The sequence below is a fragment of the Gavia stellata genome, chromosome 2 (assembly GCF_030936135.1).
Source record: "Gavia stellata isolate bGavSte3 chromosome 2, bGavSte3.hap2, whole genome shotgun sequence".
NCBI lineage: Eukaryota > Metazoa > Chordata > Aves > Gaviiformes > Gaviidae > Gavia > Gavia stellata.
Genome location: NC_082595.1, coordinates 33968946 through 33984134, shown reverse-complemented (window position 1 = coordinate 33984134; position 15189 = coordinate 33968946). Strand labels below are relative to the sequence as shown.

The 15189-nt window shown below is 38.5% G+C and overlaps 1 protein-coding gene across 7 annotated transcripts in view; it reads left to right on the top strand.

Annotated features, from left to right (window-relative positions):
* AFDN (afadin, adherens junction formation factor) overlaps positions 1 to 15189 on the top strand; it is a 133106-nt gene that overhangs the window by 31258 nt on the left and 86659 nt on the right. For 4 of the 7 annotated variants that reach the window (XM_059835835.1, XM_059835836.1, XM_059835833.1 and 1 more), the window contains exons 2-6: positions 6968 to 7163; positions 8803 to 8915; positions 10481 to 10644; positions 11388 to 11548; positions 12559 to 12716. In XM_059835835.1, coding sequence (XP_059691818.1) covers positions 6968 to 7163; positions 8803 to 8915; positions 10481 to 10644; positions 11388 to 11548; positions 12559 to 12716 — 792 coding nt within the window. Of the gene's footprint in view, positions 1 to 6967; positions 7164 to 8799; positions 8916 to 10480; positions 10645 to 11387; positions 11549 to 12558; positions 12717 to 15189 lie in introns of those variants that run through there. The other 3 variants (XM_059835838.1, XM_059835834.1, XM_059835837.1) reach the window with 3 other exon arrangements.

Genomic DNA, 15189 nt, shown 5'->3' with positions numbered 1-15189 from the left:
ACGCAGATGTTTTCTAAGAATATTTCATCAAAGCTTTTCACAAGATTTTGTAGGATTTTGAAGTCTTTTGCTATTGTGAAAGTTGTTGTTCCAAGTATGCCATTCTGATGCTTTAGTGTGTTTTTTATCATCTTTTTTCTAAAGACACATTTTTGGAACATCTGACCTGTTGGTTTTGAAGCAGTTACTGCCTGTCATTGACTTCATGCAAGAAGTCGTAACTAAGTAGTTGAAGCACTTTAATAATTTCTTTTTTGTGCCTAATGAAGAGGTGATACAACTTTTGTTTGTAAAACCAAGAAACATGGTTAACTGGCAATTTTTTTAGTATATAAGTTAGAACCTTCTTTTGAGTAGGATATACTTTTGGAAACTACAGTAAGTTCTTCTGATAGTGATAAAAAAGCATGATTAGGCTTTGTATTTAAAGAAAATATTCTTTATGATTTGAAAGGCTTGAAAAGATCTGACTTCCACTAGGTGCTTTAAAAAAATATACTTTGCAGTCTAGATCAGAATTAAAATTTTCTGAAAATTGACTGTACTTGTGTAGCCGAAGACTGTTCTGTATCCTCACGTTCCTTCCTAAGGAGGCATGGACTTGCACAGCAGATACATAAAATATCTAAAATATGATTAAATGGGAAAGCTAAAATTGCTTATGATGCAAATAAACTCCCGAGAGGAACTTAATTAGTCATTTTGAAATCCAGAGGACATTTTGACTACTTTTTGGTAATGTATAAATGGCAGTTCTTATCTTTAGAGAAAGATGGTTTTAAGAGACTTGTAAACATTTTGGGGAGATTTCTCCACTTAGAAGTGTATGTTAGGTAGTAACAGATATTTGCATATCTATTTGATTTAGGGCAAGTGATTTTTATTCTTTAGCCTCTTCTCTTGACACAAGTCCGTGTTATAAACTGCAGTGAACCTACCTGGCAGACTTGACAAAGAAATTCAGAAGTGAGCGAGTTTGAGGATGAAATGCATCTCTCAAAAATAAACGCTTTAATGCAGAGTTAGAGTGAAATTTAAGTGGGATGCCTACCTTGTTGGCGTGATGTGGGTGGTGGCATCGGTCTCTCTGTGTGTTTGTTATTTATCTGCTAAGCACATGGCCAGAAAGTCAAATGTGTCTTTAACTGGGAATACATATATATATATATATATATACACACACACACACACACACGATACGTAATAATGAAGACGACTGGGGGGGGTTGTTGTTTTTTTGTTTTTTCCTTTTTGTCATCTCCTACTTTCCTAATTTTTTAGAACATGAAACCAATGACTTGAATATCACTGAGCACTTTTGTTTAAATACTGTAATACTCTAGCAATGCCCAAAGGAACAGTTTGGAACTTATTGCAAAAGAAACATTAAACTAACTAGAGCTTTACACTGGGAAGTTGTAGAGCGTTGTGATGCAGTTGTGCAGTCTATCTTTTTTTTTTTTTTAATGGAAAACTGGAAAATTGAGGTTGGGGGGCCATGGACTGTGGGGACACAGCACGAGAAGCCGCCATAGAAGAGGATGGGGGGAAATGGACTTCCAGTGGTCGATGCATTCAGTTGTTTTCATATCCAGATTGTCAAAGCAATGCAGCAAATCTCGTGACAATTCTTCAGTGGGCCGCATTACTTTCTTTTCTAAAAGGAAAACAAAACTGGCTTTATAAAATGTCATATCTTGAGTATTCACAATGCAGTTCTGTCACCTCTCTGCTTTGTTAGTCTGGAAGTAGAAATAAGTTTTAGCAATAAAACTTCAAATAATAACAATAAACCCCTGGCAGTTTAGAGAGCTTCTTGAACTATTTTCTAGATCTCTGAATAAATCTATGTTGCACTTCTTTGCTCTTGAATCTCTGCCAGCACTGCTATGTTATTGTAGAGAATTAAAAAAATCTATAGGATTAAAAGCATGGCTAATGGACAGTGGAATGTGTTCTCAGTAAAACAATCTCTCCTTTAAAAAAATCTACTGGAACCTTATCTGTGTGTAGTATGTCACACAATACTTAACTCACGAAAAAAGAGATTTGCAGTGTGCTCATCTCTCTTAATTCTTGTTTCAGTTGTACCTTGAGATGGTGGTAGGGAGAACCTTATGTAAAGGGAAATAAATGTTATAAATGGGATATGATTATGCTTCATGACTCTTCTGCAGAAAGCTCATGTGTTGTCATCTTTTGCAACCACCAAACTACTGGATCAAAACCTTAAGTTGGTTATAATAATAGTCATGGCTGTTTTGTGAAGCATCATGGTTAAGGAGTATTTACAGAAGAGGCAACCATTTAAATCAGTCCAAAAGCATGTGTGGGATGTGGCTCGCAATGTTACCTGCAAGAAGTCTCTCTGTTTTAGAGATCATAACATGCTTAGATTCATTTTTCTTGCAGGAACTGCAAAGTTTTCCAACTTGGTTGGAAATACAGCATAGCTACACTAGGGAAGCTTGTTAAAGCTAGAAGAGGCAACTAGTAGCAAAGTACTTACCACCTGCTGAGAATTAAAGATGCCATGCTGGAGGTATAGACCAAAAGCATGCCAGCTATCAAGGGAAATGTGAAAGGAAGTTGGCATGGCTGAACATCAGGCAAAGATAGTTATTAGAAAGCTGAAATAGTGTCCAAATGAGGAAAATTATAAGGATATAAAAGCTGGCAAGTAGAACATAAAAGCACAAGATAGAACAAAAGAATTTGAAGAATAAATTTTGAGAAGTCTTTAATAATAACTGTCTTTCAGCACATTAGTAGTAGCAAACCTACTGCAAGCCATAGGGCCACGAGATGATCACTTTATAAAAGAAACTCAGAAGATAAGGCAATAGGAGAAAACCTTTGCTTTGCATCTGTCTTCATTGTTGAAAATCTTCGAAAGGTTGCCCTGTCAAGAACCTTTTATGGGTAACTCATCAGAGGAACTCTCTCAAATCAGCATTTGTTAAGAGTTTAGAGAACAACTGGACAACATGAAAGCAAGTTGCTAGAACCAGACAATGTTCATCCAATAACTCTATAGAAAGTGAACGATGGAGTAATTTTATGAACTGGTACATAATGACTCCATTAGCTAGACAGACACCTTTAGGTCATTGGATATCAATGCAGTGTGAGCATTTATATCCCGTATTAAAAGGACGTTTACTCAATGTTGTCTGTGCTGATTAGAAACTACAGTAATGTACAGAGTTCATGGACATGTGGTAATTATAACAGATGGTGGAAAGGTCAACAGAGCTTTGCAAAAAGAAGTTGTGCCTTAAACCTTTTGGAGTAAACTGAAGGAGTTAGCAAGAATACATGTAAGGAAGTTCCCATTTGCTATGGTAGGCAGGATCTCCAGAAGTCATTCGGTAGCCTTCTGCATGAGAGGGGTAAGTCCTCATATGGATAACTAGTTAATAATTAGAGATAGATAATTAGAGACAAGAAATGAAGTGGATAGGATGCTTTTCAGAGGTGAGTAGTAGCTGTTATAAAAACATTCATGGTAGAAGAGTTGAGACCCAGCTCTGAATAACTGCAGTTCAGTCCAGGGTGGATGAGGAGGTGGCAGTTAAGCTGAAGTGAGGCATGTGGAACCTGTAACTCCTTGCAGGAAGGAATGCTAGGTTGGGATTACAATAGAGAGTTCTGTGGGAACACTAATTTAGGCTAAGAAAGATTAGTTCTATAAATTATTAGGATAACAACAGAGAATAAAACAAAATTGTCCATTATCTAGGTCCATGGTGCATCATTTGCATTTGACTGCTGTATTGGCGTAAGCTGGGAAGTGCCCTGGGAAGAACAGTGCTTACTTCTGTGTATATCTAGGTGGCTGAGATGTTTGTCTTAGTGCAGGTTATTAGGCTTTTTTTTTTTTTTCCAAAGGTCTTCTGAGTGATAGAGTAGCTTCAATAAATATCTCAGGTTCTTTGCTCTTCAAAGAAACATTGTGATGTGGTCTGTGTGATCAGATGTAGTACTGGAAAGGGCTGTGCTTAGCATGAAATCTACCACTGCACTTGGCACCTGAGGATATATCTATTTCAAAGCCTCTGGAAAGTGAAGACAGGAACAATGATTATTAAACTGTAGAGTAAACTTGGCAATATCAACTAGGGCACTTGAATATTCTTGATTCCCCCTGAGTGCAGGGCCCTGTGAGTGCTGGGATTTATGCAAGGGGCAAGTCGGCCACGTGGAGACTGCTGGCGAACTAAAATTTGAATTTTGAATTGGTGTCAGACCAGTAATGGAGTTGCATGAGCAGCTGGTATCCTCCTGCAGTTTGGTAGGCTGGAGTAGAGGACAGGACTCTGATGGCTATGGAAAATATTTGAGGATGTGAATTTACAATAGTTCAAACAGATCGATGCTGCAGCTGTGGCCACCTGATTAACAGTTGCAGTTGCAACTGCATTGCAGTTGCATTAACAGTTGCAGTCCCTTCTTTCCCTCCCTTTCACCTTGTGTTGGTACTGGAGCTTTTCTTCCCTCCCAGAGTGTTTAGGGAGCTGTCCCAAAGACTAACCTTTCTGAAAATATAAAATCAACAAATCAAATTATTTAGCTTCCTGAACAGGCTGTTTCTGGGACAAACAGATGCTAACATAAGAGAGAGGAGCACGTGAAGTGGGGGAAAGAGGAGAGAAAAAGATGATCCTTGGGACTGTTGTGACAGAAAGCTGTTCTCTTTGAGACACACTGCTAGCCCAGCTAGAGCTCAATCTGGCCACGGTCGTAAGGGATAACAAAAAATGCTTCTATAAATACATTAACAACAAAAAGAAAGCCAAGGAGAATCTCCGTCCTTTACTGGATGCAGGGGGGAACGTCGTCATGCAGGATGAGGAAAAGGCTGAGGTACTTAATGCCTTCTTTGCCTCAGTCTTTAACAGCCACACCAGGTATCCTCAGGGTATTCATCTCCCTGAGCTGGAAGACAAGGAGGGAGAGCAAAATAAACTCCCCATGATCCAGGAGGAAGCAGTTAACCACCTGCTATGCCACCTGGACTCTCACAAGTCTATGGGGCCTGATGGCATCCACCCAAGGGTGCTGAGGGAGCTGGCGGAGGAGCTTGCCAAGCCGCTGTCCATCATTTATCAACAGTCCTGGTTAACGGGGGAGGTCCCGGATGACTGGAGGCTTGCCAACATGATGCCCATCTACACGAAGGGCCGGAAGGAGGATCCGCGGAACTACAGGCCTGTCAGCCTGACCTCGGTGCTGGGGAAGATTGTGGAGAGGTTCATCTCGAGGGCGCTCACAGGGCATGTGCAGGACACCCAAGGCATCAGGCCCAGCCAGCACAGGTTCATGAAAGGCAGGTCCTGCTTGACCAACCTGATCTCCTTCTATGACCAGGTGACCCACCTAGTGGATGAGGGAAAGGCTGTTGACATCGTCTACCTGGACTTTAGTAAAGCCTTTGTCACTGTGTCCCACAGTATTCTCCTGGAGAAGCTGGCGACTTGTGGCTTAGATAGGTGTACCCTTCGCTGGGTAAAAAACTGGCTGGATGGCCGAGCCCAGAGAGTTGTGGTGAATGGAGTCAAATCCAGTTGGTGGCCGGTCACAAGCGGAGTCCCCCAGGGCTCAGTTTTGGGACCGGTGTTGTTTAATATCTTTATCGATGATCTGGATGAGGGGATCGAGTGCTCCCTCAGCAAGTTTGCAGATGACACCAAGTTGGGAGGGAGTGTTGACCTGCTTGAGGGTCGGAAGGCTCTGCAGAGGGATCTGGACAGGCTGGATGGATGGGCCCAGGCCAATTGGATGAGGTTCAATAAGGCCAAGTGCCGGGTCCTGCACTTTGGTCACAACAACCCCATGCAACACTACAGGCTTGGGGACGAGTGGCTGGAAAGCTGCCTCATGGAAAAGGACCTGGAGGTGTTGATTGACAGCCGGCTGAATATGAGCCAGCAGTGTGCCCAGGTGGCCAAGAAGGCCAACAGCATCCTGGCCTGTATCAGAAACAGTGTGGCCAGCAGGAGCAGGGAGGTGATGGTGCCCCTGTAGTTGGCACTGCTGAGGCCGCACCTCGAATCCTGTGTTCAGTTTTGGGCCCCTCACTACAAGAAGGACATTGAGGTGCTGGAGCGTGTCCAGAGAAGGGCGACGAAGCTGGTGAGGGGTCTGGAGCACAAGTCTTATGAGGGGTGGTTGAGAGAGCTGGGGTTGTTTAGCCTGGAGAAGAGGAGGCTGAGGGGAGACCTCATTGCTCTCTACAATTACCTGAAAGGGGGTTGCAGAGAGGTGGGTGTTGGTCTCTTCTCCCAAGTGACTAGTGACAGGACTAGAGGAAATGCCCTCAAGTTGCGCCAGGGGAGGTTTAGACTGGATATTAGGAAAAATGTCTTTACTGAGAGAGTGGTGAGACACTGGAATAAACTGCCCAGGGAAGTGGTGGAGTCACAATCCCTGGAGGTGTTCAAGAAACGTGTGGACGAGGCATTGTGGGACATGGTTTAGTGGGCATGGTGGTGTTAGGTGACAGTGGGACTTGATGATCTTGCAGGTCTTTTCCAACCCTAATGATTATGTGATTCTGTGATATTTAGCCTGAAGTCTTGCAGACGTGGGATACAGGGGCCTACTCTAGGTAACAAAATATATTGAGACCAGTCTCAAGACATGTTTCTGGGTTTAAAAAAAAAGTTTGTTAATTGTCCTTCAGGTAAACCTGACAATAGCTGTAAATTTGAATACTTAAAGATTGAAGTTTTAAATATTTCCAGTAATATAGAGTACTTGATTTCTTTTTACAGAATATCCTTCTTTTTTCAAGTTTATGGTGTCCTAGTTTGTAAATTCTACTGTCCTCAAAATTTTGAAAACCAGTGCGATATTTGAATATCTTATATTTTCATAACGTATTTGTAACTAATAAAGAATAAAAAAACTCTGAACCTTGTAACTGTTAGCCAGCACTCAGATTTGTATTTTTATTTCTTTACAGGATCTGGAGTTTCATGGAGTAATGAGATTCTACTTTCAAGACAAAGCAGCTGGAAATTTCGCAACAAAATGTATCCGTGTCTCTAGTACTGCCACAACTCAAGATGTGATAGAAACTCTTGCAGAGAAGTTTCGACCAGACATGCGAATGTTGTCATCCCCTAAATACTCGCTTTATGAGGTGCATGTCAGCGGAGGTTAGTACTTATTAATGAAGTCTTTCCTGCATCCATACCACCTTCCTGTCCACCCCCAGCCAAAATATCTTTAGGTTTGCCCCCAGCTTCTGAACCACATAGGACTTGGGTTTTTTGTTCCTAAGTACATTGCTACTAATTGTTACATGCGGGAGTGGTATTTTAAAATATAAGTACGCATATCAGGCCTGCAGCTTATGTAAGTTTTGATTGTGATCTATTAAATGTTGTATTTGACATCCTGTTAATTTGTTGACGTTTGTGAGACAGTTGGTATTTTTAGGACTAGTAGGTAAAGACTAAATTTATAATGGGAGAATAGGAGTGTTAAATTGGAGTACTTAAGAGTACCTCCTCAGTTCTTTGATGTCGTGAGCTTTTGATAGGTAGCCTTAGAATGCATGTTCCTTTACTGCTAAACTGGGGGAAGTTCAACATAGTATTAACTGAAGCCACTGTGTTTCTTAAACAGATCCTTTTGCGTTACCTGTGAAGAACTTAACTATATAAATAGCTTTTTGATGCTGCTAGCATTTGTGTCTCCCCACCTCAGTAGAAAGCTTCAGGTTGGAAGTGTGTAGTGGTAGAGACAGGAATAGGAGAAACTAGCTTTTTGTCATCCTTTTGCTTTTTTGTACTTCGGAAGCTTACACAAGTGGTTTAACTACCTTAAATTCTGCTTTTGAAAGACTGAAAATAATTTAATTTGAGATAAGAGAATAGAGGGGTATGGGATATGTGTCACTTTTCATGGACTACGAATGATGACTTGATGTGAGTTATATGGGATAAGAAAAAAGAGCATGTGTCATCTCTGATTTAAGCAATTAATAGTTTGTGTTTTTTCTGCTTTAGTTTTTTTATAAAATCTGTTAGCACTGTGCCTGTACTCAAAATGAAATGGTTTCCTTTGCAGAGCAAGTTCCTGATGTTTAAAACTTGGCTCATGAGAGGTACCTCATTCAATAGGGGTATTTCTCCTTAAATAAAATGTAACTGCAAAGACATCATTGTCTTGCTGTGCATACATACTGTCTCCTACGTCTAGAAGGGAGATCAAATGGCAGAACTTGTTTAATTTTTTAACCACTCTTTCAGATTTTTTTCATATACTTAAAGTAGATATAATACACTAAACACTAGACAAAATTTAATTTAGTGTCTATGTGCATAATGGATATTTTTTTTAATTCCATAATCTGGTTTATTTTCGTGTGGGCTTTCCAGAATAGTAGTTCTTGGGCCACAATCACATTGGTTAAATTTAAAATAAGGAAAATGAGTATTTGGAAGTTTCATGAAGTTAAAGTTTCAAACATTATAACTGTAGATACAACTTCTCCTCCTGAGTGATAACCTTGTGTACCCAGACTTCAGTTCTGAAAAAGGAGGTATGCTAGAGTACTTTATGTGGACCTTTAGCATATGTAGATAGAGCAAATACACTTTAGGCTTGTTGCTGGAAAGGGAATATATATATTTCTACCTCCCAAGGCTTTCCCTTACTTAACAGGGAAACATCAACTGATGTGTACTGTTCAGCAAACATTTCGGTTTTTTAAGAGCATAACTTGTTTCTAAATATGTTTGCTCTTGAGGTACCCAGTAACTGTTACTGCTTTTAATTTTTTTGAAGAAGAAAGACGATTAGATATAGATGAGAAGCCTCTTGTTGTACAATTAAACTGGAACAAAGATGATCGAGAAGGAAGGTTTGTTCTCAAGAATGAAAACGATACACTTCCTCCAAAGGTGAGTCTTTAAGGAGTATGCTAGTGGTAACAGCAGTTTTGAAATGTGTGGGACTTGCTTATATAGCAAAATACAATTTCTACTTTTCTAATTCCTGAAAACAACTGCTGCTGCTGCCCTTTAATATCTGGAGCAAGTCTTTTTAAGTACTTAAAATTCATCTTCGCAACACAGCATTTTTGTGATCTTTCAGATGGCTTGTGATGCTTTGATCCATGTAGCTGTCTAATACTGGAGCATGTAATGCCCGGAGAACTTAGAGCTTGCTTTGTTCTAGTATCACAGAATCATTAAGGTTGGAAAAAACCTGTAAGATCATCAAGTCCAACCATATGATGAATTAAAAATTTCCTCAAATAGTACATGATGCCAAACACCTAGTAAGTAATTCTGCCTCTTGCAGGGCCTTTAAAAGGGCATGCCAGAGGGAGTTAAATAACTAAAAATTGTTACCTCCCTAGGTAACATTCTGTTTCTTAACAAAACTGATGGGAGACTGTTTCCTTTGGAGAAGGGATTTTTTTTTCCTTACAAATGCAAAATGAGGGACATGTGATCATCAGCCATACAAAGGCTTTTTTTATATTAGTTATTTATACATTAAATTAGATCAGACTTTGGTTCCTGAAGTCATATAATTATATATATCATATCTAACTTGGATGCTTATAGCTATGGAAAACATGCTGTTCAGTGTGGACTATTTTCAGACAAGTTTTTCATCTTGGGCTGAGCATTGAATTTCTTTTGCTCTTGGAATTAGAGCCTGTAAATTTTAAAGGTGCTTTGGGTATAGGTACATGAGCTATTCTTACACTACACTTTTGACTACATGATGCATCCATGTTAGAGGTGGGGGAGAAAAAATTTAATGATGTCTTGCACTACATCTACCAGACTTGCTATTCCTATTCATTGAATTAAGTAGTATTCAATCTTCCTTCTCTGTGTTCTTCACTTCCTGATAGAAGCAAAAGAGCCTGCATCTTCTTTCTCTTATCTTCTGTAATTTTCTCTACAGAAGGCAAATGAGCCTAGGATTACAGGTATCTTGTCTGTGCCAGAAGCAGGAGTTGGAGAAGAGAACACTGGAAGGACAACTCAGAAAAATACACCACAGGGGAAATGTCCTCTGTAATGTTTTTCCTTCTGTAGTTTTCTTATCTGATGCTCCAGCACAGTTGTCTTGAAAACAGATTAAGTGCAGTGTTGTTTTGTGAAGTATTTTTACTGGTAGGCAGACGTTTGTTTTGCAGCCTTCAGTTAATCTTTGAGGCCAAGTAGATAGTAGGCATTATTCAAGTAAAATTCTGCTGCTTCTTTGCTTTCTTGAGTACAAGGTGCTTAATCAGTTCATACCTGCTTTGGAATATGAAATTATTCTTGCCTTCTATGTTATTCTGGAAAGTATTAGTCCCATCCCTGTGTAATGGAGTATTGTTGCCTGGAGTATTAATTTCATGTTAGCCATACTATGTCTTAATCGAATTTATCCGAAAAGTCAAAACCAATACTTTTCATTGGACTGAAATTGATGGAAGTTATTTTAAACTCATTTATTTCAGAAGGCTCAGAGTAATGGCCCTGAAAAACAAGAAAAAGAAGGAGTAATTCAAAATTTCAAACGAACTCTCTCAAAAAAAGAAAAAAAAGAAAAAAAGAGGCGTGAAAAAGAAGCATTGCGACAAGCGTCAGATAAAGATGATAGACTTCTCCATGGGGATGATATGTAAGTGTGTTAAACTTAGATCAGTTTATATAACCTACATCTTACTTTAAAGGATCCCCCCTCTTTACCAAATAAGTTGTTGTTTATTTCAAAAGTAAGTAGTTGACAGGGGTGCAGTATCATCATAGACCAAAATATGTGATGGCAATTTCTGTGGTTTGTATGTACATTTTGCCACAAGGTTTGTTTTTTAAACCATGAAATAAGCTTTTTCCCACCTCTTTGTCCTTGTACGGAAATTGACACGTTTACAATGTTCCTCAGATGTCAGCATGATCTTTCCAGTATTCTGTGCCATTACTTAGCTTGATCTTAATTTTTTTGAATTAAAATAGAATTGTATTTAAGTGCATTAGCAGAAGCAGCAGCATGAGCTGGAAGCACATGCTAACTCTGCTTCCACATGATTTGCAATACTGTGAAGTTAGGGGTGTGATGTAAAGTTTCTTTAATGCCCTTGGTCTTTTTTCCCCCTAAGAGGTAGAAGGCCTCTTTTTTGCTTTGCAAACTAGCAACCATCAATACTTAAATTGGTTGTTGTTTATTTCAGGTGAGCATGGGTACGTGAACGTAGTTAATCCTAGCAAAAGTGAAGTTCATGTAGAAAGGATCTTATAATAACTTAATTGGTCTCCTATGTGTATGGAGTCTACTTGCTTTTAATACTTTATGAAGTGATGAGGATATATGCATTTTAAGCTGTTAATGACAATTTTTTCTTTTTATTTAAACTAACTTGGCAGTGAGAATTCTCGCCTTGCAGCTGAGGTTTACAAAGATATGCCTGAGACCAGCTTCACCCGCACAATATCCAATCCTGAGGTGGTTATGAAACGGCGGCGACAACAAAAACTGGAGAAGAGAATGCAGGAATTTCGGAGTTCTGATGGCAGACCAGACTCAGGTACTTACACTTCTGCTGGCTAAGTTGTAAACAGTAAACTGTTTACTGAGAGAGTATTTTTTAAGGCCAGCAACTCCTGTAAATTTGACTTCTGCTTTCTCCAATATTTTTTGTACTTCCTGGCTAATTTATTTATGGTGTAACTGAATGAAGGATTTGTAGAGATAAGATTCCACAGGAGTGTATTTTGTGACGAGTGTGAGTCAAAGCTTTTGGTGATTGGCAAATTGATGGGAGAGAATATGCTCATTGATCTTGCTAATAGTGCTAAACTGGGAAAGAAGGAAGAACAGAATTAGACTTACTAAACTGACAAACTGAGGAAGTCTTCTGAAATAAATGTCATTCATTTTACTAAGAACAAGCTGAATGACCTGAACGTAAAAATGCTATCAGTAGCACAAATACAGGATGGCAAGGAGTGATTGTTCAGGTCTGCACAAAGGGTTTTAGTAGTTCTTGTGAATATCAATGATCAGGTATTTCACATTCTTGGGGGTGGAGGTACAACAATGATTGTATAAACATCAGCGTTAAATGAACGAATGAAGCAATGTTAGTACTAATAAAACATCAAATTATGTATTCTGTCCATGGGACAGTAGTGACAGAGGAGTTAGAGGTGTAGAAAACATCACCTGAGGGAAATCTTAAATGGACTTTTTAAAGAGAGAGGAGATTCTTGAAGGTCAGCACAAACTTGCTGTCAAGACAGGAAAGGTCAGTTCTTCATCCAGTTGTTCTTGCTGTTTCATTTTAACTAGAGGTAATATTAAGAATGGTGAAGCACTGGGGAAAAGACTTGCTTGGAGAAAGCATCACTGGAGGTTTTTACCAATGGCGGAGACAAATTTGCTTCAGGGTTGTTATGTAACTTTTCTTGTATTAGCTGATTGACTAAATTATTTCTGAAGGAGTTTGTTCTCATACTCTGTTAGGAATATAATAAATGGCTGCACGTCTGTCTCTTTATTCTCTGGTAGCATTGTTAATCAAATTTTGTTTCCAAGGTGGGACACTGAGAATTTATGCAGACAGTTTAAAACCAAATATACCATACAAGACAATCCTGCTGTCCACTACAGATACTGCAGACTTTGCAGTTATTGAAGCACTGGAAAAGTATGGTCTGGAGAAGGAGAATCCTAAGGATTATTGTATTGCTCGTGTAAGTGAAGTTACTAAGTCACAATCTTCTTATGCTTCATATTTGGTTTTGTTCCTTGCAGTAGCTTTAAAACTAAATGGAAAGACTGTGGTAGTTCTGTGACTAACCTTTTTTTTTTTTTTGTAATCTAACAGCCTCAAGAATTCTGAAGTGATTTGTCAGGTTTTTATTTTTAAAACCTAAATCTTCCAATCTTACTAAATTACTACTTGCTAGATAGATAAACATTAATAATGAAAGTAAAATATTTCTGTATTTGGCACTGTGGTTTTATACCACTAAGTGTGCTTATGGTTAGATGCATAAACTAATAGTTAATCCCGCGGATACCGACATTTGTGCTGTTTGTGCACAGAACTATTCCCCTGAACGAAAAGCATCTGCTCAGAGGCAAAAGTACTGAGTCCAAACTCTGTTACAGAAGGTGTATGTTATATGCTGTTGTCTTATGCCTTCCAGTGCTAGCTTACCCTCATTAGACATCAGAAAAGATTAAACATTTAAGTGAAACTTATGCTTATTGTCAGAATCTAGTTATTTTAGGAGTTCTAAATGAATTGTATAGAATTGCTGTTTCTTAGAGCTATGGCTTTATCAAGAGGTCCCATGAGCAGTACTGATTAAAGGTTACAAACTTCTGTCCCTGTCATCTTCTGAAGGAGAATAGTGAGACTTGAAAACATTTGATCTTTGAGTCAAATCTTTCATTAAATTTCTGGCTATTACTTGTCTAATAAACTTGGATTTATTGCTCCTTAAAATGATGAAAGAAGGGGAAAAATGTTCGTGTTTCATCATACTGTGCTCTCTTCCCCTGCCCCTTCTCCAGCGCTTAAAGTGCCACTGGAAAACAGTAAGGAAGCTTATATTATTTGCTATTCCCCACACTTTCTGGCTGCTCTAAAGGATGTCAATATATCTTTGGTCTTAAAGCTGCTTTCTGATTTGTTTTTTATGATATCTTTGAGTAACCTTAGTGTCTACTTTTGCTGCTCTAGTCGTATAATTAGCTGGGAATTAACATGTTGTTCTAATCAGTAATAAGGAGACCGTGTGGTAGTAGTGCTTTTGTAGTTTCGTAACAGTGAACTAATCTTAGTTTTCATTGTTTCAATGGATTTGTGTTAGTTCTAGACATATTTTTAATGACGTTGCTGGCATCTTATCCTTGCCTTCATTAACCTGTAATTGGGGTCCCAACTGTGAAAGCTAAGTAAAATTAACTTCAGTAAAATTTTACATAGGTTTTTATTATAGAGGACAATAATTTTGTAAGTAATAGGGATTTTTTTATGACAGCATATTAAAAATTGATTTTCAGTTTTGGCTGCAAAGTATTTTCTATGTGTAGTTTTAATTATGATAATTATCATCATATTGTAGGTTCTATAAATGAAATTCATGATTCTCAGTCATTGATCTTATTAAATAGGCTGCTGACTTGACACTCATTTTTCTGCTGGTTTGAGAGAATTGTGGACTACAGCAGAGACATTGTGACTGAATTTGGAAGACAGTTTTGCATCAGTCTATTTAGCTCAGAGTTAGAAGGTATTGTGACGTATTATGAAATATTTATATTTTAGGGAATTTATTGAACAGATTGCACACTTAACAGGGAAACTTGCAAGTCACTGTTGTGGTGGTGTTTTCTCTCACCTCCCCTTGGTGTCTGATCTTGTGTAGGGATGTTTAATGTAGAAAATAGTCTGAGGAATGTTGCTTTGATCTTGGGAAAGATTAACAAAGTTTTTGCTGTGAAGCAAATTGATTTACATTAGCTTTCTGGAAAGCACTTCTGGAAAATATTTTGTCTTTTCTGAGCAACGCATCTTCTTGATCTAGTGAGTTTCTATACTGACCTTGCTTACCCTAAGTCAGTGTAGTTGGCTGAAATCTACTTGGCCTTTCTCAGTGTCTCTGCTGATACAGTGCTTGGCTTTTAAATATGATAATCCTTCCTTTTTTAATAAAGTTGAGTATTTTTAACTTAACTTTAAAATCTCTTTTCGCCAAATATTTTATGAAGTTGCTTTCCTTGCTTGAAACATTAAAATGTTCTAGGTTTAGCTTGATGTGTTTTTCATCACTGTTTTCTTTTTTGGAAACTCACAAATACAGTGCTAAATAGGTGTCATAGCCATTGGTACTCCTTTGCACTGAAGTCTCATAGCTGTTCTTTACCCCTGGTGGGCTTTTGCCCCTGTTCTTCTGACACTTTACAGTGCACGTGTTCCTGTTCTGCACATGTTCCATATCTTGCACATGTTCCTATTCTTTACTTTTTGTTGGGTTTAAAACAGTGTACGGTGGAACATAGGACTTCAATTTCTTATTGGTTGAGATTTTTAAATGTTTTGTTCTCTTTGGGTGGCAGATGAAGTGTCTTCAAAGAAGACTTAAGCAGTTGACATTTACTTAACTATTAAGGTGGATTTTAAGTTATATGACAAGACCTTTATAAGGCTGCATA